Source organism: Melozone crissalis, unplaced genomic scaffold (assembly GCF_028551555.1).
Source record: "Melozone crissalis strain CALT ecotype California unplaced genomic scaffold, PUWL_Pcris_2 ptg000153l_1, whole genome shotgun sequence".
In the NCBI taxonomy this organism is placed as follows: Eukaryota; Metazoa; Chordata; class Aves; order Passeriformes; family Passerellidae; genus Melozone; species Melozone crissalis.
In genome coordinates, this window is record NW_026535924.1 from 90,590 (window position 1) to 116,079 (window position 25,490).

The following is a 25,490-nucleotide window of genomic DNA, read 5'->3' on the forward strand; positions in this document are numbered from 1 at the left end:
CAGTTTTGGGGTGATTTCTGGAATTTTCCACAGGGCTGGGCTGTCAGTTAGAGGCTGTTACAGTTTTTGCAGTTACAGTTTTTGCCTTTCCCACCGGGACAATTGGAGGAGTTGGACGCTCTGCATTTCTCCCAGAGCAGAATCGCCATGCTCAGGTGAAGAACAAGCTCTCTTCGTGCTTTAAATTCCAGGCTCGCTGCCAGAACGCAGGAATTTCGGTCTCCATGGCTCCTCCGCTCGGTTCCAAGGAGCACCGGGAGATCCCGGTTGAGCTCAGAACGGTTTGAGGCAGGGTGGGACCCGGTACCGAGCGCTCCTGCAGCCCGAACCGTTCGTTCGGTGTCGGGGAACGAGAGCGGAGGGCGGGGACAGCGGAACGTCCCTGGCGGGTTTGGCTGTTGAATGAACAATGTGCGCTCGTCATTAAACGGCGTTCAGCTTGGAGCGGCGTGGTCCCTTACCGGCGGCACGGGGAGGGCACGGGAACAGGAATGGGATGGGAGAGGGAGACGGGAACGGGAAACGGAACGAGAACGGGATGGGAGAGAGAGACAGGACTGGAGTGGGAATGGGACACGGGACAGGACGGGAATGGGATGGGAGAGGGAAACGGGAACGGGACACGGAACGGGAATGGGATGGGAGAGGAGGCAGGACTGGAGCGGGAACGGGACACGGGACGGGAACGGGACACGGGACGGGACACGGGACAGGACGGTACAAATAGGGACGGGAACGGGATTTGACACGGAATGGGACACGGGACGGGATAAGCAGGAACGGGAACGGGATTGGGATGGGACACGGGACAGGACGAGACTGGAGCGGGGACGGGATTGGGATGTGACACGGAATGGGACCCAGGAGGGGACACGGGACAGGACACGGAATGGGACCCAGGAGGGGACACGGGACAGGACAGGGAATGGGACCCAGGAAGGGACACGGGACGGGACACGGAATGGGACCCAGGAGGGGACACGGGACAGGACAAGAACAGGAACGGGACTCGGACACGACACGCGGGCGGGGGCGGAGCCACCCCTGACTGACAGTAGGAAGTCCCGCCCCTTGACCCACCCGAGCCGCGCTCATTGGCTGCTCCGACCCGCGCGGGCTCCCATTGGTCAGAGCCGCGGCGTGGGCGGGACCAGCGGAGGCCAGGAAGCGGCGGCGGCCCCGGCGAGTCTTTTCCTGCCCGCGGCCCCGGAACGGAGCGGAACGGGGCGGGCGGACCCGCCGAGCAGCGGTGAGGCCGGGCGGGGAGCAGCGGGCGGGGGGCTTTAGCAGCCCCCAACCCTCATGGGGAGGCGGATCTTCACCCGCGGGGGGGATAGAGCGGGGCTGGGCCCGGGGTTGGGATGGAGCCGGGCCGGGGCCGTGAGGGGTGGGACGGAACCCGGGGAGTGAGGCAGAACCGGATCGGGGCCGTGAGGGGTGGGACAGGGGCGGTGGGATGGAGCCGGGCCAGGGCCGTGAGGGGTGGGACGGAGCCCGGGGGGATGAGGCGGAACCGGGCCGGGGTTGGAGCCCGGTGGGTCAGGGGCGGTGGGATGGAGCCGTCCCCGGACGCTGCCGGGGGTGCGGGACCCGCCCTGCGGCCTCAGGGGCTCGGGGGCTCCGCTGCTCCTCCCCTCGGAACCTGGGCTGGGACCGGCCCAGCGATGGAGGGGACGGGGATCCCCGACAGCCCCGGGAATGGGGAGTGGGAACCCTTGGGCTGGGGAGAGGGTCTGGGTTTGGGTCTGGGGGAACTGGAAATCTTTAGGTAGGAGCGTCCCTTGGTCTGGGTGAGGGGGTTTGGGTCTGGGGTCTGGGAAGGGTGTTTGGGTCTAAGGGAGGGGATTTGGGTCTAGAGGAACTGGAAATCGATCCTGGGGTAGAAGGACGAGCGCCTCTTGGTCTGGGAATGGGGGTTTGGGTCTGGGGGTTTGGCTCTGAGGGAGGGGTTTGGGTCTGGGGAAGCGGAAAATCCTGGGGTGGGAGCTGAAAATCCTGGGGTGGGAGCTGAAAATCCTGGGGTGGGAGCAGCGAGTGCCCCTTGGTCTGGGTGAGGGGGTTTGGGTCTGGGGTCCGGGAATGGGGGTTTGGGTCTGGGGGAACTGGAAATCCTGGGGTAGAAGGGACGAGCTCCCCTTGGTCTGGGAATGGGGGTTTGGGTCTGAAGTAGGGGATTTGGGTCTGGGGGAGCTGAAAATCCTGGCGTAGGAGCATCCCTTGGTCTGGGAATGGGGGTTTGAGTTTGGGTGTGGGAATGAGGATTGGGGTCTGGGGGAGCTGGAAATCCTGGGGTAGGAGCATCCCTTGATCTGGGTGAGGGGGTCTGGGGAAGTGGGTTTGGGTTTGGGTCTGTGGGAGGGGATTTGGGTCTGGGGGAGCTGGAAATCCTGGGGTAGAAGGGACAAGCGCCTCTTGGTCTGGGAATGGGGGTCTGGGGAGGGGTTTGGCTCTGGGGGTTTGGCTTTGGGGGATGGGGTTTGGGTCTGGGGGAGTGGGTTTGTGTCTGGGTCTGGGGCTCTGGGAATGGGGCTTTGCATCTGGGGGTGGGGGTTTGGAGGTGGGTCTTTGGCTCTGGGGAAGGGGGTTTGGGGGAGAGGATTTGGGTCTGGGGGAGGGGTTTGGCTCTGGGGAAGGGGGTTTGGGGGAGAGGATTTGGGTCTGGGGGAGCTGGAAATCCTGGGGCAGAAGGGACGAGCGCCTCTTGGTCTGGAGAGGGGATTTGGCTCTGGGGGTTTGGGTCTGTGGGAGGGGTTTGTCTCTGGGGAAGGGGTTTGGGTCAGGGGAAATGGGTTTGTGTTTGGGACTGGGAATGGGGGAGAGGGGTTTGGGGGGTGGGTTTGGCTCTGGGGAGGGGTTTGGCTCTGGAGTTTTGGCTCTGGGGTCTCAGCCCCCCCGTGCCCCCCGCGCAGCCGGAGATGACGACGCTGACGCACCGGGGCCGGCGGGCCGAGGGCCGGGGCTCCGAGAGGAAGGGGGAGGCTGAGGAGGAGGCTGCGGACAGGGAGCTGAACGAGGACGAGCCCGACGACTCCAAGGACATCCGCCTGACCCTCATGGAGGAGGTGCTGCTCCTGGGGCTGAAGGACAAGGAGGTGAGCCTGGTGGGCAGTGCTGTGGTCAAGCTGGGCTCCAGGCACTCAGGGAGCAGCAGAAATGGGGTGGGTTGCAGCACATGGGATGGGTTCTTTCTCAGTGCTGTCCCTCAGAACCTGCTTGGGATCACAGAATTGTAGGATGGAATTCACAGAATCACTGGGTTGGAAGAGATCTCAAAGATCATGGAGTCCAACCCCAACACCTCAACTGAGCCATGGCATTGAGCGTTGGGACTGTGGAGCTCATCCAGTTCCAAGCCCTCACCATGGACAGGGACACCTTCCACCATCCCAGGCTGCTCCAAGCCCTGTCCAGCCTGGCCTTGGACACTTGCAGGGCTGGTCCAGCTGCTCTGGGCTCCCTGTGCCAGGAGATGGCAAGCTGAGCTGTGCACGTGGCTGACAGTGCTGTCCCAGCAGCTCTGCCTTGGGGACAGGGGCAGAGCAAAGTTGGTGGTGTTTTTTCCAGGGCTGAAGCCATGGGTAGAAGGAGGCTCAGCTGCTTTATCAAAGGGTGAACGTCCTTTCATCCTCCTCTGCAGCCCCAAAGCAGCAGCTGGCACGCAGGGACACCCTTAACAATGGGGGAAAAGGCAGAGGGCAGCAGAGCCAGCTGGGCTGAGTGTGCAGCCAAAATGGACAGGGAGCAGGAGCTGCAGCTCTGCTGCCTTGCTGGGCCAGGCAGGGGTGGGGATGGGCAGCTCTGGGTGGGGATGTCACTGTGGGAGCTCCTCCTGTGTGCCTGTCACCCTGGGGTCAGGGGATCCTGGTCAAACAGAGTTGGTTTGTGCTTATCAGCTGCTAGGAGCTGGTTTATCAGCTCTGCCTGCTGTGGGGTTCTCTGAGCTGTCCCTGTGCCTTGATTTCACCCCTGCATCCATCTCCTGCATCAGCCTGGGGAAATCTTTGCCTGGGAGGGTGGTGAGGCCCTGGCACAGGTTGTCCCATGGCTGCCCCGTCCCTGGGAGTGGCCCAGGCCAGGTTGGGTGAGCAGCCTGCTGTGGTGGAACCTGGCCCTGCCATGGAATGGGATCAGCTGATCTTTAAGGTCCCTTCCAACCCAAACCATCCCACAATTCTAAACTCTGCTGTTCCTGGTGAGTGGATGGGGAATTGCAGACCAGGGGAAGCCCACCAGGTGCCCAAGGTGCTTTTTGGGGTGGCCGTGGCAGAGCAGAAACTTCTGGAGAGGCTTTCCAGCTCCAGGAACCCACTTTGGTCAAGTGGAGATCTTTTCCATCTGTAACCATTCCACGATTCCTGCGTCTCCCACCCTGAGGAGCTGAGGTGGATTTGTGGATTTCCTCCTCCTCTTCATCCTCTTCCTCCCTCAGGGGTGGAGTTAAACCTTTGTGAGGTTCCAGAACCTTCTTCCCAGCAGGGCTGTGCAGTTGTGGGCCGGCCCCAGCTGGTGCTGAGCTGTCCCAGGGATCCAGGCCAGGCTGTGACAGTGACAAGGGCTGGGGCTGTCCTGTCCCAGAGCCCCAGATCAGATGTGGGAGCCAACTGGGAAGTGGCAGCAGCTCAGGGAACACAATGCAAATAATCCTGGAGCAAATATTTGACAGCAGCCTGGGAGTGGGGTGCCGTGGGCTGCTGTTCTCCTGGGCTGTGGTTGGTGTTCTTGGTTAATGTATCCTGGGAACAGCCCCTGAGCCACCAGGAACCTGGCAGAGCACAACAAATAGGGGAAAAAACCTTGTCACACTTTGCTTTTTTTTTTTTTTTTTTATTTATTATTATTCCATCCTGTCCTTCCGCATTCCTGGAGCTCACAAGCAGAGGCAGCAGCAGCCTGGCCCTGAGCTGGGCTCTGTTTTCACAGCTCAGGTGTTCACTCATGCTTTGATGGCTGGGGAAAAACAAGATGATTTTTGCCAAATTCAATCAGCTCACGTTGTGATTTCATTATTTAAAGTACCAGTCTGTCCATGTAGGAGGACCTGGCTGCAAACCAGGCTGGCTTTTATTTTCCAAGCTGGAAAAATAACCCAGGAGCTTTGGAACTTCAAATTTCCTAGGGGGTTAACGCGCCCTTGAGGCCAGGAAATTGAAACCTTTGCCCATCTTCACACCCTTTCCTGGAGAACTTTGTTTGTAAAAGCCAGGAGCAAAATCCAGGCAAGGAAACCAGGAGGGCAGGGATGAAAGGCTGCTTTGTGTTCCTGCACAAGGAAGTGGAGAAAGCAAATAAAAATCTTCATTTATTTGATGGTTCTCTGTGCTGGGCAAGCCCAGAGTCCACATGCTCTGCTCAAACAGAGCCACAGGGGATGGGAATTCAGCCCTGGGGAGGGAAAATCTTCCCTGGGGAGGGCTGGGGGTGCCCAGCCTGTTTGCTTTGGGGAGGTTTTTTCACTTTTTCTGCAGGCTCCTGGTGGATTTTAGGTCCTTCCATCCTTGTTTTCCATGCAGAGAAAGAGCAGCAGGAAGGGAGGAAAGAAGGAGCAGGAAAGGAGGGAAAAAAAAAGGCAGAAAGGGAGGAAAGGAGGAGCAGAAAGGGAAGGGAAAAAAGAGCAGAAAGGGAGGAAAGAAGGAGCAGAAAAGGAGGAAAGAAAGCAGCAGGTTTGGAGACAGGAACAGGGAAATGTGGAAAGGTTTGGAGACAGGAACAGGGAAATGTGGAAATGTGGGAAGGTTTAGAGAGACAAGAGCAGAGACAGGAGCAGGAAAGTGTGGAAATGTGGGGAGCTTTGGGGAGAGGAGCAGGGAAATCTGGAAATCTGGGAAGGTTTAGAGAAAGGAGCAGGGAAATGTGGAAATCTGGGAAGGTTTAGAGAAAGGAGCAGGGAAATGTGGAAAGGTTTGGAGAGAGGAGCAGGGAAATCTGGAAATCTGGGAAGGTTTAGAGAAAGGAGCAGGGAAATTTGGAAATCTGGAAGCTTTGGGGAGACTCCTGGGCAGGATCCCAGCAGTCCAGGAGGCACGAGCAGCACAGAGAGGACAATTCAAAATTCCCTGCCGTGTTCTCCCCAGGGCTACACCTCGTTCTGGAACGACTGCATCTCCTCGGGGCTGCGCGGCGGGATCCTGATCGAGCTGGCGCTGCGCGGCCGCATCCGCCTGGAGCCGCTGGCCCTGAGGAAGAAGAGGCTGCTGGAGAGGAAGGTTGTAAGGGTGTCTGGGGGAGCGATGGGGGTCACACATGGTCGGGATGGATGGAGATGAGATCTCTTTGAAGCCAAGTCGTAGAACTTGCAGTTTATTGCCAAGGGCGTGGGTGCAGGGCCTTGCTGGGAGCTGCCAGCCGCAGCTCGGAGCAGGCCCGAGAGAAGAGAGGCCTGAAGTGTAAGAGAGTTAAAGACAAAGGTTTAAGACAAAGGTGTAACTCTTACAGCCTAAAGTGTAAGAGAGTTAAAGGTTTAAGACAAAGGTGTAACTCTTACAGCTTAAAGTGTAAGGGAGTTAAAGACAAAGGTTTAAGACAAAGGTGTAACTCTCCTACAGCTTAAAGAGAGTTAAAGACAAAGGTTTAAGACAAAGGTGTAACTCTCCTACAGCTTAAAGAGAGTTAAAGACAAAGGTTTAAGACAAAGGTGTAACTCTCCTACAGCTTAAAGAGAGTTAAAGACAAAGGTTTAAGAGCGGAGAGCTTGTAGAAAGGAGGGGGTGAAGAAGTGCAGAGGAGACGAAGAAGTGAGCACGAAAAGGGAAGAGAGCGAAGTTCCCGTTACAACACAATAAATCATCTTCAGTGTTGAATATTCAGATTCTCATCAACCAATCTACTACAGCTCCTATATATCCTATAACATTTCCTATATATATCCTATAACATTTCCTCCTATATCCTATAACATTTCCATAGAACCTATAAGAATCACTACATTACCATACTGTGTTACATTTTAAACCCTAAATCTTATTCTTATTTTCTCATTTTCATCAACCAATCTACTACAGCATGCATATCCTATAACATTTCCATAGAACCTATAAGAATCACTACATTACCACACTGTGTTACATTTTAAACCCTAAATCTTATTCTTTGGGCCCCTTCTGCCAAGCTGTAGGGTCTGCTCTGACCCTTGGAGCTGTCTGCAAGCAGAGGGTGTTGTTCCATCACAAGGGGATCACCTTCAGTGGCCACACCATTGTTTTCCAGGTGTTCAGTAACTGAGGCATCTCAAAGCTTGCTTTCATTTCAATCTCATTTTCATCAACCAATCTACCACAGCGTGCATATCCTATAACATTTCCATACAGCCTATAGGAATCATTACATTACCATACTGTGTTACATTTTAAACCCTAAATCTTATTTTTTGGGCCTCTTCTGCCTCTTATTTTTTGGGCCTCTTCTCCCTGTGGGGTCTGCTCTGATCCTTGGATCTGTCTGCAAGCAGAGGGTGTTGTTCCATCAAAAGGGGATCACCTTCAGTGACCACACCATTGTTTTCCCGGTGTTCAGTAACTGAGGGATCTCAAAGCTTTCTTTCCTTTCAAACTCACTTATAGTTTCCATGTTCTCAAAATCTTTTGCCAGGCAATCATATTGATAAGGCTTTCCTGTTCCATCCTCCCCAGCAGAAGGTCAGGCTGCTGTGGGAGCCCTGGCAAGGGCTGGGGGTGTGCCCAGCCCAGCCTGCCTGGGGGGTGTGGAAAACGTGTTCGGTCTCTTGTGAAAATGGAAAAATAATGAAATAAAAATTAAAAAAATTTAAAAATAAATAATAAATAAATAATAAATTAAAATTAGTGGATAATAGAATAAAGTAAATAATATCCATATTATGTAATATTATTATGTTATTCTGTAATAATGATGCAAAATTACAATATTATAATAGTCTGTATTATTCATAGAATATTATATTAATTATAGCCACAATACCATATAATAATTATATAAAATTACAGTAGTATAATATTTATAGACTATTATATTATTATATATTATATAGTAATAATATATAATATATATTATATAATAATTATATATATTGTCTTATATATATTAATATATAGTATATTAATATAATATATTATGTTATATTAATATATTATCGATTTTAATTATATATAATAATATACATATTAATTATTTTATCTATTATATCTAATATATAATATATAATATAATATATATTATATTATATTATATATTATATAATATATATATTATTACAATAGTATAATATTAATAGACTATTATATAATAATATATTATATACTAATATATATAATATCTAAATATAATATATATTATATAAATATATAATGCATATTTTAATTATTATGTATAATAATATATAATAATAATTATAATATATTATGTTTAATATTATATATAATATATTAATGTGTATATAATATATATTATATATTTTCTTTTTATATATAATATATTATTGCAATAGTATAATATTAATAGACTATTATATTATCATATATTATATAATAATATATTATATAATATTATTAATAAACTATTATACTATAATATATAATATATAATATTATATTAATATATAATTATAATAATGTAATATTTTGTAATAATGACACCAATTTACAATTTGTTGATATTCTATGATATTGCTCCTCCCAGGTGCTGCTGAAGTCGGATGCTCCCACTGGGGATGTGCTGCTGGATGAGACCCTCAGGCACATCAAGGCCACAGAGACAGCAGAGACGGTGCAGACCTGGATAGAGCTGCTCACTGGTAGGGCCAGGTGGAGATTCCACCATCCCAGCTCCCTCCAGGGCTCTCCAAACATCCCTGAGAGCCACCAAAATCCATCCAGGGTCACACTCTGTATCCAGAGCTGCAGGACCCAGACCCAACCAAAGCCTCCAAAATCCATCCAGGGTCACCCTCTGCATCCCTCTCTGCATCCAGAGCTCCAGGACCCAGCCCAAGCCACCAAAATCCATCCAGGGTCACACTCTGTATCCAGAGCTGCAGGACCCAGACCCAACCAAAGCCACCAAAATCCATCCAGGGTCACACTCTGTATCCAGAGCTGCAGGACCCAGACCCAACCAAAGCCTCCAAAATCCATCCAGGATCACCCTCTGCATCCAGAGCTCCAGGATCTGGTAGTAAGGGAACCTCAAAACCAGCCTGGATTCTCGAACTCATCCAAAACCCCTCTCCAGGGCTGTCCAGACATCCCTGAGAGCCACCAAAATCCATCCCGGGTCACGCTCTGTATCCAGAGCTGCACCCAGCCAAAGCCACCAAAATCCATCCAGGATCACCCTCTGCATCCAGAACTCTGGGATCTGGTGCTGAGGGAACCCCAAAACCAGCCTGGATTCTCAAACTCATCCAAAACCCCTCTCCAGGGCTGTCCAAATGTCCTTCAGACCCAGCCAAAGCTACCAAAATCCATCCAGGATCCCAGGTCCAGCATCACCCTCTGCATGCAGAGCTCCAGGATCTGGTGCTGAGGGAACCCCGAAAAGAGAGGAGAACCCCAAAACCACCCTGGACTCTCAAATATCTCCAAAACCCCTCTCTAAAACTCCTCTCCAGGGCTGTCCAAACATCCCTGAGACCCAGCCAAAGCCACCAAAATCCAGCCAGGGTCACCCTCTGCATCCAGAGCTCCAGGATCTGATGATTAGAGAACCCCAAAACTGCCCTGGACCCTCAAATCCCTCCAAAACCCCTCTCCAGGCCTGTCCATGATTCCCTGATTTCCCTTCCCAGATCACCCTGGGGGATATTTAGATGTCCAGGTAGAATTTGAAGGTTCTACTGGAGGATTCTGGGGTGTCCCAGGTGGGATTTGGATCTCCTGGGAAGGATTTTGGAGGATCTCAGATAAGATTTGGGTCTCCTGAGAAGGATTTCCAGATCCTTAATGGGATTTTGGTCTCCTGGGAAGCATTTTGGGGGATCCAAATGCTGAGGCCTCACCAAGCCTGGGGTGACCCATGGGTGGAGGAGGCTTTGGGAAGGGATTTGCCCTGGGATCTCCTGGGATTTCTCCTGGGATTTCTCCTCAAGCTCCCCTGGGAGCTTTACCAGGAGGGTCTGAGTTCCACCAAGGGATCAGAGCCAGGTGTCCATGCAGGACATCATGGAAGGGTGGAAGGACGTTGGGATTGGGAAATAAACCTTGACCAGAGCCTCCCTGACCTGGCTCTGGATCCGTGGAGATCCCTGAAGGTCCATGGAGATGGGAAGAGCAGGAGAAGGTTGAATGTGGGGGCAGAGTAAAATTTTCTGGATGTCCTTTTATTGAGAGCTCGGTGGAAATCCTGGACCTCAGAGCTCCTATGGCAGAGCCTGGTCTCCATGCAGGACATCATGGAAGGGTGAAAGGACGTTGGGATTGGGAAGAAAAGCTTGACCAGAGCCTCCCTGGCCTGGCTGTGGATCCCTGGAGGTCCATGGAGATGGGGAGAGCAGGAGAAGGTTGAATATGGGGGCAGAGAAGGATTTTCTGGGTGTTCTGGGAAATCTTGGACCTCGTTCTCCTTCAGTTCCTGCTGAGGCCTCACCAAGCCTGGGGTGACCCATGGGTGGAAGAGGCTTTGGAAAGGGATGGGATTTGCCCTGGGATTTCTCCTCAAAACTCCACTGGGAGCTTTACCAGGAAGATCTGAGTTCCACCAAGGGATCAGAGCCTGGTGTCCATGCAGGACATCATGGAAGGGTGGAAGGACGTTGGGATTGGGAAGCAAAGCTTGACCAGAGCCTCCCTGGCTTTTCTCTGGATCCTGGAGATCCCTGAAGGTCCATGGAGATGGGAAGAGCAGGAGAAGGTTGAATGTGGGGGCAGAGAAGGATTTTCTGGGTTGGGAGCTTGGTGGAAATCTTGGACCTCAGAGCTCCTGTGGCAGAGCCTGGTGTCCATGCAGGACATCATGGAAGGGTGGAAGGACATTAGGATTGGAAAACAAAGCTTGAGCAGAGCCTCCCTGACCTGGCTGTGGATCCCTGGAGATCCCTGAAGGTCCATGGGGATGGGGAGAGCAGGAGAAGGTTGAACGTGGGGCCAGAGAAGGATTTTCTGGGTTGGGAGCTTGGTGGAAGTCTTGGACCTCAGCGCCCAGCGTCCATGCAGGCCATCATGGAAGGGTGGAAGGACGTTGGGATTGGCAAACAAACCTTGACCAGAGCCTGCTGTCCCTCAGGAGAGACCTGGAACCCCTTCAAGCTGCAGTACCAGCTGCGCAACGTGCGCGAGCGCCTGGCCAAGGCCCTGGTGGAGAAGGGCATCCTGACCACGGAGAAGCAGAACTTCCTCCTCTTCGACATGACCACGCACCCCGTGTGCAACGCCTCCGAGAAGCAGCGCCTGCTCAAGAGGCTCCAGGAGAGCGTCCTGGAGCGTTGGGTCAACGAGCCCCAGCGCATGGAGCGCAGGACCCTGGCCCTGCTGGTGCTGGCCCACGCCTCGGACGTGCTGGAGAACGTTTTCGCCAGCCTGGCCGACGACAAGTACGACGTGGCCATGAACAGGACCAAGGACCTGCTGGATATGGACCCTGAGGTGGAGGCTGCCAAGGGCAAGGGCATGGAGATGATCTGGGCCGTGCTGGCGGCCTTCAATAAGTCCTAAAAGCTCTCCTTGGTGGGTCCCATCATGGGGTTCCACCCTGGGGTCTCCCCAGAAGAACCTGGACTTGGAAGGTGCTAAGGGCAAAGGCACAGAGATGATCTGGGCCATGCTGGTGGCCTTCAAGAAGTCCTAAACACTCCTCACGTGGGATGGGGGAGATCCTTGATGGGTCCCATCAAGGGGACTCCACACCCTACATGGGGTCCTATCAGGGGGACCCCTCTCCCCAGAAGGACTTGGACCTGGAAGGTGACAAAGGCAGGGCCACAGAGATGATCTGGGCTGTGCTGGTGGCCTTCAATAAGTCCTAAAAGCTCTCCTTGGTGGGTCCCATCATGGGGTTCCACCCTGGGGTCTCCCCAGAGGGACCTGGAACTGGGAGGTGCCAAAGGCAGGGCCACAGAGATGATCTGGGCCATGCTGGTGGCCTTCAAGAAGTCCTAAACACTTCTTACATGGTGTGGGAGAGACCCTTGATGGGTCCCATCAAGGGGACTCCACACCCTACATGGGGTCCTATCAGGGGGACCTCTCTCCCCAGAAGGACTTGGACCTGGAAGGTGCCAAAGGCAGGGCCACAGAGATGATCTGGGCCATGCTGGTGGCCTTCAAGAAGTCCTAAACTCCTCCTCACATGGGGTAGGGGAGACCCTTGATGGGTCCCATCCTGAGGTCCCACCTGGGGTCCCACCCTGGGGTCTCCCCAGAGGGACCTGGACCTGGAAGGTGCCAAAGGCATGGCCACAGAGATGATCTGGACCGTGCTGGTGGCCTTCAATAAGTCCTCACATGGTGTGGAGGAGACCCTTGATGGCTCCCATCAATTGGACCCCTCTCCCCATGGGGACCTGGAGCTCCTGGGGCACTGGGTGGGCTCAGCCTGGGGAGGGACCAGGGGATTTTTGTTTTTCCCCTTCCCAGGTAGGGTTGGGAGGTGAGAACCCACCACCAGCACCACCACCAGAGCCCCGTGGTGCCTCCAGGGAGAGGTGGCAGCAGCTCTTCGCTCCTTGGGCATTTCCTTCTGAGGCCAGTGCAGAGTTTGGGGTGGCAGAGTTTGGGATGGCAGAACTGGGGGTGGCAGAGTTTGGGGTGCCCCAGGAGCTGCTCCAAGAAGCCAAACCCTGGCACAGACGGGACTCCTGAGTGCCTCTCCCACATCCAGCTCCAGCTCTGGGGTGCCCATGAGGAGCTCACCCCCTCCTGGGATGGTTTGGGGGTGTTGGGCACCCAAAGCCCCCCCGGGCTGTTCCCTCATGGCTCAGCTGCTCTTTCTAGTAAGAAGAACCAAGTGAAACTGTGATTATTTTTGTTCACAACCCCTTTCCTTCCTTCCTCCCCCACTTGATTCTCCTGTAGTTCACTTAAAACTGAATTATTTCTCTGCAGCCCGGGCCGTGTCCGTGTTTCAGTGGGTGCAGCTGCGGCGTTGGCATTGCCCGGGAGGGGCGGGATGTCCCCAGGGTGACACGGGTGACATGAGCTGCGGGTGATCTCAGCTGATGGGTGCGGGTGAGCTCCCTCCTCCCCCAGGCCCCTTTTCCATTCCGGGGGCGCTTTTGGGGCTTTTAGGTGTCCCCGCGGTGTCCCCGCACCCTCCCGGCCCCGGTCTCGAACCCGCGGCTGTCCGTTACCGGGCAAGCCCCGCCTGTTTTCCCGCCCACTCGATGTTTCTCGCTTTCCATTGGCCGCTGTTTAATGCCAGTCACTGTTGTCCTGCCCTTCTGTTGGTGCCACCTCCCCTCAGTGCCCCGCCTTTCGCTCGCACTGATTGGTCAGGTGTGATGTCACTGCGGCCGCTTCTCTGCGCTCATTGGGTAGAGCTGCTGTCCGTCACGCAGCTGAGGCGGTGGAGGCGGTGGCGGCCATTTTGGAGCAGGGCGCGGGGCCGGACGCAGTGGAGGGAGCGCAGAGCCCCCCCCTCCCCGCCATGGCAGCCCCGCTCGGTACCGGCGCCTTCACGGAGGAGACCGGGCAGGAAAAACAGGTGAGGGAACCCCCGGGGGACTGAGGGGGTATCGGGCGAACTCCCACTGGCTCGGCTGCACGTCCCTCTTTCCAGTCCTAAGCGGAGATTGGTTATTTCTGTAGTCAGTCTGGCGAAAGCCGGGCTCTGATTGGCTACGGGGCTGGGGGTGGGCCGGACTTCCGGATTAGGATCGATGGCGGCGTGGGGGGTGCGTGGGGTCGGTGGTGTGAGGTTGGGGGGGACCCGGGATGGGACCGGGATGGGGTAACGGGGGTGGGAGGGGGCTGGGATTAACCTGGGGTAGGGGTAATGGGGTTGGGATGGGGGTAACTGGGATGGAATGGGGGAACTGGGATGGGGTGGGGTAACTGGGATGTGGTAACTGGGATGGAATGGGGGTAACTGGGATGTGGGAACTGGAATGGGGTGACTGGGATGGAATGGGGGTAACTGGGATAGGGGAACTGGAATGGGGTGACTGGGATGGGATTCGGGTGACTGGGATGGGGTAACTGGGATGGATGGGGTAACTGGGATGGGGAAACTGGGTTGGGGTAACTGGGATGGGATGGGGGTGACTGGGATGGGGTAACTGGGATGGATGGGGTAACTGGGATGGGGTAACTGGGATGGATGGGGTAACTGGGATGGGGAAACTGGGTTGGGGTAACTGGGATGGGATTGGGGTAACTGGGATGGAGTAACTGGGATGGGATTGGGGTAACTGGGATATGGATAACTGGGATGGAATGGGGGTAACTGGGATGGAATGGGGATGGAATAACTGGGATGGGATGGGATGGGGTGACTGGGATTGGGGTAACTGGGATGGATGGGGGTAACTGCGATGGGATAACTGGGATGGCATGGGATAACTGGGATGGGGGTAACTGGGATTGGGGTAACTGGGATGGGATGGGGTAACTGGGATGGATGGGGTAACTGGGATGGGGTAACTGGGATGGGGTAACTGGGATTGGTATAACTGGGATGGGGTAACTGGGATGGGATAACTGGGATGGGGTAACTGGGATGGGGTAACTGGGATGGATTGGTATAACTGGGATGGGGTAACTGGGATGGATTGGTATAACTGGGATGGGGTAACTGGGATGGATTGGTATAACTGGGATGGGGTAACTGGGAGCTCAGGGCAGCAGTCCCAGACCCTGCCATGGTTTCAGGGCACAAAGCTTTGGGTGCTGCTGTCGGGACCCCCCTGACCCCAAAATCCCGTCCAGGAACCCTAAAAGCTCTCCAGGACCCCCAAAATCCTTCCCAGCAGACCCAAATCCTAAATAGGACCCCCAAAACCCTTCCCAGGACCCCCAAAATCCTTCCCTGGATCCCCAAATCCTACCTGAGTTCCTCCAAAATGCTTCCTAGAAGCCCAAAATCCTAATTAGGACCTCCAAAATCTTTCCCAGGAGACCCAAATCCTCCCCAGGACCCCCAAAATCCTCCCCAGAACCCCCAAATCCTCCCCAGGACCCCCAAATCCTACCTGGGACCCCTCAAATCCTCCCCAGGACCCCCAAAATCCTCCCCAGGATCCCCAAATCCAGGAATTCCTTCCTAAAATTCAGCCTAAAATCCAGGAATTCCTTCCCAAAAGAAATAATGTAAATTTTATTTAATAGATAAGTTTTTATTTAATAAATAATTGTAAGTGTAAATTAATAATGTAATAACTAATACCAATTTTATTTATTAAATGAAGGTTAATGCAGTTAATAAATGTAAATTAATAGTGCAATCAAAAATGTCAGTTTCCTTTCATGGATAAATTTTGATTTAAGAAATGAATGTAAATGTAAATTAATAATGTGCATTTTGTTAAATAAATTAATTTTAATTAAATAAATTAATAATGTCAGCAATAATGTGCATTTTATTTAATAAATTTAAATTTGATTAATAAATATAAATAAATTTAGCTATTATATTTATATAATATAATGTAATGTAATGTATAATGTAATATAATGTAATGTAATATATAATATAATATAATATAATATAATTATAATGTAATGTAATATAATATAATATAATGTAATATAATGTAATATAATAGATTATATTATTGCAATATTATATTATTGCAATACTATATTTAATGTTATTAATATTGTATTGTATTAATATTAATACGTATTAATATTAACATTTATCAATATATTATGTATTGATATATGGTATTAATAGATATATAGATTTCAATATTCTATTAATTAAATAGAAATTAAATTCATATAATTTAATAATAACATTTCATTTATTAAATAAATTTTAATTTAATTCATACATATAACTTAATAAGAAAATAATGAAAATTTCATTAAAGAAATTTAAATTTCATTCAAAGATATAAATGAATGATGCAATAAATAATATAAATGTTATTTAATGAATAATTTTGATTATTTCTGTATTTTAGGACTGTCAGGAGAAGGACAAAGGGATTTCCCCCGAGAGGGCAGAGGAGGCCAAGCTCAAGGCCAAATATCCCAACCTGGGCCAGAAACCCGGGGGCTCTGATTTCCTCATGAAGAGGCTGCAGAAAGGGGTGAGTGAGGGCACAGGAGATCCAAAAAATGGGGAAAAATTGGGGAAAAAATTGGGAAATTTGGGGGAAAAATGGGGAAAAAAATGGGGGGAAAATGGGGGAAAAATTGGGAAATTTGGGGGAAAAAATGGGGAAATTTGGGGGAAAAATGGGGGAAAAAATGGGGGGAAAATGAGGGAAAAATTGGGAAATTTGGGGGAAAAAATGGGGAAATTTGGGGGAAAAATGGGGAAAAAATGAGGAAATTTGGGGGAAACAATGGGGAAAAATTGGGAAATTTGGGGGAAAAATAGGGAAAAAATGGGGAAAAAAATGGGAAATTTGGGGGGAAAAATGGGGAAGAATTGGGAAGTTTGGGGAAAGAATGGGGAAAAACAGGGAAAAAAACCCCAGGAAATTAGGGAAAAAATGGGGAAAAATGGAGAAATCTGGGGGATAAAAAGGAAAAATAATGGGAAAAATAAATGGGAAATCTGGGGAAAAACGGGGGGGGGGGGGGAATGGGAAAAGAATGGGGAAAAATGGGAAAAAACCGAGAAATCTGGGGGAAAAAAAAAAGGAAAAATAATGGGAAAAATAAATGGGAAACCTGGAGAAAGATGGGAGGAAAGTGGGAAAGGAATGGGGAAAAAATTGGGGGAAATAGGAGGGGAAATCTGAGAAAAAAAGGGGAAAAACCTGGGAAATTGGGGGAAAAGAAGGGAAACCTGGGGGGAAAATGGGGAAAAAATGGGAAAAATGGGGAAAAAAAGGGGAAAAAAAGGGAAAAAATTGGAAAGTTTGGGGAAAGAATGGGGAAAAAAGGGGGGAAAAAATTGGGAAAAAATGGGGAAAAAACTGGGGAAAAATGGGGAAAAAAACCCCAGGAAATTAGGGAAAAATGGGAAAAAAGGAGAAATCTGGGGAATAAAAAGGAAAGATAATGGGAAAAATAATGGGAAAAATAAATGGGAAATCTGGGGAAAAATGGGGGGGGGGAATGGGAAAAGAAAGGGAAAAATGGGGAAAAAACTGAGAAATCTGGGGGGAAAAAAATTAAAATTAAAATTGAAAAATAAAACTTAAAATTTTAATTTTACACCCCAAAAATCAATTTAAAATAAAAGAATTAAAATTGTATTTTAACTTTAAATTTTTTTGGCGTAAAATTAGAATTTTAATTTTAGTTGGAGGAGTTGCATCAATTTGAAATAAAATTGGAATTAAATTAAATGATGGGTGGGATGTGGGATTGGCACTGGGATGCCCTTTGAGCTGGGATGGTGCAGGAAGGGCCTTGGCAGCAGCCAGGCTTCGTTCTCTGGGGCAAAAGTCCTGGGTTTGTCACTCTGGTTTATGATCCCACAGTCCTGGTGTGGCAGCCTGCCTCACCCCATCAATCCTGCCTCACCCCATAAATCCTGGCTCTAGGCCTGCCTCACCCCATAAATCCTGGCTCTGGGCCTGCCTCACCCCATAAATCCTGGCTCTCTAGGCCTGCCTCACCCCATAAATCCTGGCTCTCTAGGCCTGGCTCACCCCATAAATCCTGGCTCTCTAGGCCTGGCTCACCCCATAAATCCTGGCTCTGGGCCTGCCTCACCCCATAAATCCTGGCTCACCCCATCAATCCTGGCTCTAGGCCTGCCTCACCCCATAAATCCTGGCTCTGGGCCTGCCTCACCCCATAAATCCTGGCTCACCCCATCAATCCTGGCTCTAGGCCTGGCTCACCCCATAAATCCTGGCTCTGGGCCTGCCTCACCCCATAAATCCTGGCTCTCTAGGCCTGCCTCACCCCATAAATCCTGGCTCTCTAGGCCTGCCTCACCCCATAAATCCTGGCTCTCTAGGCCTGCCTCACCCCATAAATCCTGGTTCTAGGCCTGCCTCACCCCATAAATCCTGCCTGTGGCAGCCTGGCTCACCCCAAAAGTCCTGGCTCTAGGCCTGGTTTATCATCCTAAAAGTCCTGGTTCACCATCCCAAAAATCCTGGCTCTGTCACCCCCAGCTCCTCATCCCAAAAGTCCTGGCTCTGTAGGCCTGGTTCACCCCAAAAGTCCTGGCTCTCTAGGCCTGGTTTATCATCCTAAAAGTCCTGGTTCATCATCCCAAAAATCCTGTTTCTGTAGGCCTGGCTCATCCCAAAAGTCCTGGCTCTGTAGGCCCAGCTTGTCCCATAAATCCTGGCTCTCTAGGCCTGGCTTATCATCCCAAAAATCCTGGTTCATCATCCCAAAAGTCCTGGCTCGTCATCCCAAAAATCCTGGCTCTCTAGGCCTGGCTCACCCCATAAATCCTGCCTGTGTCAGCCTGGCTCGCCCCAAAAGTCCTGGCTCTAGGCCTGGTTTATCATCCTAAAAGTCCTGGCTCTCTAGGCCTGGTTTATCATCCTAAAAGTCCTGGTTCACCATCCCAAAAATCCTGGCTTATCCCAGAAGTCCTGGCTCTGTCACCCCCAGCTCCTCATCCCAAAAGTCCTGGCTCTGTAGGCCTGGCTCACCCCATAAATCCTGGCTCTCTAGGCCTGGCTCATCCTAAAATTCCTGGCTTATCATCCTGAAAGTTCTGTCTGTCTAGGCCTGGCTCATCATCCCAAAAATCCTGGTTCACCACCCCAAAAGTCCTGGCTCTGTAGGCCAGGCTCATCCCAAAAGTCCTGGCTCTCTAGGCCGGGCTCCTCATCCCAGTGCAGAGGATCCTGTCAGGCTCTGGCTCAGCAGGTGTGATCCTAAACCCTGAAAGTGCGATCCCAAATCTCACAGGTGTGATCCCAAATCTCACAGGTGTGATCCCAAACCTGGAAAGTGCGATCCCAAATCTCACAGGTGTGATCCCAAATCTCACAGGTGTGATCCTAAACCCTGAAAGTGCGATCCCAAATCTCACAGGTGTGATCCCAAATCTCACAGGTGTGATCCCAAACCTGGAAAGTGTGATCCCAAATCTCACAGGTGTGATCCCAAATCTCACAGGTGTGATCCCAAACCTGGAAAGTGTGATCCCAAATCTCACAGGTGTGATCCCAAATCTCACAGGTGTGATCCCAAACCTGGAAAGTGTGATCTTAACTTTGGAAAGTGTGATCCCAAATCTCACAGGTGTGATCCCAAACCTGGCAGTGAGATCCCAAACCTGGAAAGTGTGATCTTAACTTTGGAAAGTGTGATCCCAAATCTCACAGGTGTAATCCCAAACCTGGCAGTGTGATCCCAAATCTCACAGGTGTGATCCCACATCTCACAGGTGTGATCCCAAACCTGGAAAGTGTGATCCCAAATCTCACAGGTGTGATCCCACATCTCACAGGTGTGATCCCAAACCTGGCAGTGTGATCCCAAATCTCACAGGTGTGATCCCAGCTCTCACAGAGGCAATCCCAAACCGAGCAGTTGTGATCCCAAACCTCTCAGCTGTGATCCCAAATCTGGAAAGTGTGATCCCAGCTTTAGAAAGTGTGATCCCACATCTCACAGTTATGATCCCAGATCTCTCAGGTGTGATGCCAGATCTGGAAAGTGTGATCCCAGCTATCACAGGTGTGATCCCAGCCCTCACAGATGTGATCCCAAATCTTGTAGTTGTAATCCCAGCTCTCACAGGTGTGATCCCAAACCTGGCAATGTGATCCCGGCTTTGGAAATGTGATCCTAGATCTCTCAAGTGTGATCCCACATCTCACAGTTATGATCCAGCCCTCACAGGTGTGATCCCAGCCCTGGCAGATGTGATCCCAAACCTGGCAATGTGATCCCAGCTCTCTCAGGTGTGATCCCACATCTCACAGTTATAATCCCAGCTCTCAGTTACGATCCCAGCTCTCACAGGTGTGATCCCAAATCTCACAGGTGTGATCCCAAATCTCACAGGTGTGATCCCACATCTCACAGTTATAATCCCAGCTCTCAGTTATGATCCCAGCTCTCACAGGTGTGATCCTACATCTCACAGATGTGATCCCACATCTCACAGATGTGATCCCACATCTCACAGGTGTGATCCCAAATCTCACAGGTGTGATCCCAAATCTCACAGGTGTGATCCCACATCTCACAGGTGTGATCCCAAATCTCACAGGTGTGATCCCAAATCTCACAGGTGTGATCCCACATCTCACAGGTGTGATCCCAGCTCTCACAGGTGTGATCCCAAATCTCACAGGTGTGATCCCAAATCTCACAGGTGTGATCCCACATCTCACAGTTATGATCCCAGCTCTCAGTTATGATCCCAGCTCTCACAGATGTGATCCCACATCTCACAGGTGTGATCCCAAATCTCACAGATGTGATCCCAAATCTCACAGGTGTGATCCCAAATCTCACAGGTGTGATCCCACATCTCACAGGTGTGATCCCAGCTCTCACAGGTGTGATCCCAAATCTCACAGGTGTGATCCCAGCTCTCACAGGTGTGATCCCAAATCTCACAGGTGTGATCCCAGCTCTCACAGGTGTGATCCCACATCTCACAGGTGTGATCCCAGCTCTCACAGGTGTGATCCCACATCTCACAGGTGTGATCCCAGCTCTCACAGGTGTGATCCCAAATCTCACAGATGTGATCCCACATCTCACAGGTGTGATCCCAGCTCTCACAGGTGTGATCCCACATCTCACAGGTGTGATCCCAGCTCTCACAGGTGTGATCCCAGCTGTCACAGATATAATCCCAGCTGTCACAGATATGATCCCACCATTCCAGAGGTTTCTCCCTCCCTGCCCTCAGGCCGTGCCAGGGCTCAGTGGGTCAGGGCTGCTGCCGCCATCCAAAGGTCCCAGCTCTGTGTCAGAGGTGCCTGAGTCAGGCCTGGGCTGAGTCACTGCCTGGGGGCCAAAGGCCTTTAATTTAAACCTGGCCTAACTCCTGCCCGCATTTCCCCTTGTGTCATCTTCCCATGGCCTTCCCACGGCTTTGGAGCAATCCCAACACTCCCTGAGGGATCCTTGTTCCCCTGCTCCTGCACAGCCAATCCTAATCCCAATCCCAACACTCCCTGAGGGATCCTTGTGGCTCTGCTGTTCCCTGCGCCTGCACAGCCAATCCCAATCCCAAATCCTGCACAGCCAATCCCAATCCCAAATCCTGCACAGCCAGCCCCAATCCCAACTCCTGCACAGCCAACCCCAATCCCAAATCCTGCACAGCCAGCCCCAATCCCAAATCCTGCACAGCCAGCCCCAATCCCAAATCCTGCACAGCCAATCCCAATCCCAACTCCTGCACAGCCAGCCCCAATCCCAAATCCTGCACAGCCAATCCCAATCCCAACTCCTGCACAGCCAGCCCCAATCCCAAATCCTGCACAGCCAATCCCAATCCCAAATCCTGCACAGCCAATCCCAATCCCAAATCCTGCACAGCCAGCCCCAATCCCAAATCCTGCACAGCCAATCCCAATCCCAAATCCTGCACAGCCAGCCCCAATCCCAAATCCTGCACAGCCAATCCCAATCCCAAATCCTGCACAGCCAGCCCCAATCCCAAATCCTGCACAGCCAATCCCAATCCCAACTCCTGCACAGCCAGCCCCAATCCCAAATCCTGCACAGCCAATCCCAATCCCAACTCCTGCACAGCCAGCCCCAATCCCAAATCCTGCACAGCCAGCCCCAATCCCAAATCCTGCACAGCCAGCCCCAATCCCAAATCCTGCACAGCCAACCCCAATCCCAAATCCTGCACAGCCAGCCCCAATCCCAAATCCTGCACAGCCAGCCCCAATCCCAAATCCTGCACAGCCAGCCCCAATCCCAACTCCTGCACAGCCAATCCCAATCCCAACTCCTGCACAGCCAATCCCAATCCCAAATCCTGCACAGCCAATCCCAATCCCAAATCCTGCACAGCCAGCCCCAATCCCAAATCCTGCACAGCCAATCCCAATCCCAACTCCTGCACAGCCAATCCCAATCCCAAATCCTGCACAGCCAATCCCAATCCCAAATCCTGCACAGCCAGCCCCAATCCCAACTCCTGCACAGCCAGCCCCAATCCCAAATCCTGCACAGCCAATCCCAATCCCAAATCCTGCACAGCCAATCCCAATCCCAAATCCTGCACAGCCAGCCCCAATCCCAACTCCTGCACAGCCAGCCCCAATCCCAAATCCTGCACAGCCAATCCCAATCCCAACTCCTGCACAGCCAATCCCAATCCCAAATCCTGCACAGCCAGCCCCAATCCCAACTCCTGCACAGCCAATCCCAATCCCAAATCCTGCACAGCCAGCCCCAATCCCAAATCCTGCACAGCCAATCCCAATCCCAAATCCTGCACACCCAACCCCAATCCCAAATCCTGCACAGCCAATCCCAATCCCAAATCCTGCACAGCCAGCCCCAATCCCAAATCCTGCACAGCCAATCCCAATCCCAAATCCTGCACAGCCAGCCCCAATCCCAAATCCTGCACAGCCAATCCCAATCCCAAATCCTGCACAGCCAGCCCCAATCCCAAATCCTGCACAGCCAATCCCAATCCCAAATCCTGCACAGCCAATCCCAATCCCAAATTCTGCACAGCCAGCCCCAATCCCAAATCCTGCACAGCCAGCCCCAATCCCAACTCCTGCACAGCCAATCCCAATCCCAAATCCTGCACAGCCAATCCCAATCCCAAATCCTGCACACCCAACCCCAATCCCAAATCCTGCACAGCCAATCCCAATCCCAAATCCTGCACAGCCAGCCCCAATCCCAAATCCTGCACAGCCAATCCCAATCCCAAATCCTGCACAGCCAATCCCAATCCCAAATTCTGCACAGCCAGCCCCAATCCCAAATCCTGCACAGCCAGCCCCAATCCCAACTCCTGCACAGCCAATCCCAATCCCAAATCCTGCACACCCAACCCCAATCCCAAATCCTGCACAGCCAGCCCAAATCCAGCACTCCCTGAGGGATCCTTGTGGCTCTGCTCCTGCACAGCCAACCCAAATTCCAATCCCAGCGCTCCCTAAAGGATCATTGTTCCCCTGCTCCCGCATATCCAATCCCAAATCCTGCACACCCAATCCCAATCCAAATTTAGGCCTTCCCAAAGGCTCCTCGTGGCTCTGCTGTTCCCAGCTCCTGCACACCCAACCCCAGTCCCAAATCCTGCACACCCAATCTCAATCCCAAATCCTGCACACCCAATCCCAAATCCTGCACACCCAATCCCAATCCCAAATCCTGCACAGCCAATCCCAATCCCAAATCCTGCACAGCCAGCCCCAATCCCAAATCCTGCACAGCCAATCCCAATCCCAAATCCTGCACAGCCAGCCCCAATCCCAAATCCTGCACAGCCAATCCCAATCCCAAATCCTGCACAGCCAGCCCCAATCCCAAATCCTGCACAGCCAATCCCAATCCCAAATCCTGCACAGCCAATCCCAATCCCAAATTCTGCACAGCCAGCCCCAATCCCAAATCCTGCACAGCCAGCCCCAATCCCAACTCCTGCACAGCCAATCCCAATCCCAAATCCTGCACAGCCAGCCCCAATCCCAAATCCTGCACAGCCAGCCCCAATCCCAACTCCTGCACAGCCAATCCCAATCCCAAATCCTGCACAGCCAGCCCCAATCCCAAATCCTGCACAGCCAATCCCAATCCCAAATCCTGCACAGCCAATCCCAATCCCAAATTCTGCACAGCCAGCCCCAATCCCAAATCCTGCACAGCCAGCCCCAATCCCAACTCCTGCACAGCCAATCCCAATCCCAAATCCTGCACACCCAACCCCAATCCCAAATCCTGCACAGCCAGCCCAAATCCAGCACTCCCTGAGGGATCCTTGTGGCTCTGCTCCTGCACAGCCAACCCAAATTCCAATCCCAGCGCTCCCTAAAGGATCATTGTTCCCCTGCTCCCGCATATCCAATCCCAAATCCTGCACACCCAATCCCAATCCAAATTTAGGCCTTCCCAAAGGCTCCTCGTGGCTCTGCTGTTCCCAGCTCCTGCACACCCAACCCCAGTCCCAAATCCTGCACACCCAATCTCAATCCCAAATCCTGCACACCCAATCCCAAATCCTGCACACCCAATCCCAATCCCAAATCCTGCACACCCAATCCCAAATCCTGCACACCCAATCCCAATCCCAATTTAGCCCTTCCCAAAGGCTCCCCATGGCTCTGCTGTCCCCCTGCTTCTCCTGCACACCCAAACTCAATCCCAAATCCTGCACACCCAATCCCAAATCCTGCACACCCAATCCCAAATCCCGCACTCCCAATCCCAAATCCTGCACACCAATCCCAAATCCTGCACACCTAATTTCAGTTCTAACTCCTGCACACCCAATCCCAATCCAAATTTAACCCTCTCCAAAGGGAAAGGGATAAAAAGGATAAAGAGAATGGTATAAAGGGGTAAAAAGCACCAGAGACAAGGTGGGATTTGAAGGGTGTTGAGGCAAACCTGTGCTTTGAAAGTGCTGGGCATCCCAAGCTTGGATTTCTTTTTTTTCCCCATGGCTCTGCTCTCCCCCTGCTCCTGCTTCCCTCCCAATAACCCAAACATTTCTCCCCCTTGCAGCAAAAATATTTCGATTCTGGCGACTACAACATGGCCAAGGCCAAGATGAAGAACAAGCAGCTGCCCAGTGCAGGGCCTGACAAGAACCTGGTGACCGGAGACCACATCCCCACGCCCCAGGACCTGCCCCAGAGGAAATCCTCCCTGGTCACCAGCAAGCTGGCAGGGTAGCTGCACTCCCAGCTGGGGGCTGCCCTCTTTCTGTCTCTTTTTTTTTTTTTTTTTTGGCTAAATGGATTGAACTTCACCGTACCATAGGGATGGGAGCAGCAGAATCCACGTAGTTTGTTTGAGTCTTTGCGGCAAACACACCCCAAAGGTGACTTGTGGGGGCAGGGTTGGGCTGGCCCTTCCTCCCAGAGAGGCTTTGCCTTAATTTTTGCTGCTGTTTGGAACCATCCCGGCTCTCAGAGGCACTGGAGCTGTGCCCCCTTCCTGGCTGGGACAGCACCTGGAGGAGGGGACAGGGCAGGGCTGAGGGGTGGGGAGGGATTGCAGGGGTTGGGGAAGCAGAGACTGAGCCAGCGGGGCAGGAGAGTGATCCCAGATCTGGAAATTGTGATCCCAGATATGGAAATTGTGATCCCAGATCTGCAAAGAGTGATCCCAGATATGGAAATTGTGATCCCAGATCTGCAAAGAGTGATCCCAGTTATGACAGGTGTGATCCCAGATCTGCAAAGAGTGATCCCAGATACGGAAGGTGTGATGCCAGATGTGGAAATTGTGATCCCAGGTTTGGAAAGAGTGATTCCAGATCTGCGAAGAGTGATCCCAGATCTGGAAATTGTGATCCCAGATATGGAAGATGTGATCCCAGATCTG

The 25,490-nt window shown here is 51.8% G+C and overlaps 2 protein-coding genes across 3 annotated transcripts; both read left to right on the top strand.

The window, feature by feature from the left end:
* The first annotated feature begins 1,200 nt into the window (after positions 1-1,200).
* GOLPH3L (golgi phosphoprotein 3 like) lies at positions 1,201-11,625 on the top strand. Its single transcript, XM_054293503.1, has 5 exons — positions 1,201-1,249; positions 2,910-3,092; positions 6,072-6,203; positions 8,650-8,764; positions 11,191-11,625. Exons 2-5 carry the CDS (start codon positions 2,916-2,918, stop codon positions 11,616-11,618), a joined length of 852 nt encoding a protein of 283 aa, XP_054149478.1. The 5' UTR covers positions 1,201-1,249; positions 2,910-2,915; the 3' UTR covers positions 11,619-11,625.
* Positions 11,626-13,452: 1,827 nt separating this feature from the next.
* Positions 13,453-25,111, top strand: ENSA (endosulfine alpha). Of its 2 annotated transcripts, none has more exons than XM_054293492.1 (3): positions 13,453-13,605; positions 16,028-16,156; positions 24,666-25,111. In XM_054293492.1, exons 1-3 carry the CDS (start codon positions 13,549-13,551, stop codon positions 24,834-24,836), a joined length of 357 nt encoding a protein of 118 aa, XP_054149467.1. In that variant the 5' UTR covers positions 13,453-13,548; the 3' UTR covers positions 24,837-25,111. The 2 variants fall into 2 exon arrangements, with proteins under 2 accessions (XP_054149467.1, XP_054149468.1); XM_054293493.1 differs by lacking the exon at positions 13,453-13,605 and adding an exon at positions 13,767-13,795.
* The last annotated feature ends 379 nt before the right edge of the window (positions 25,112-25,490 follow it).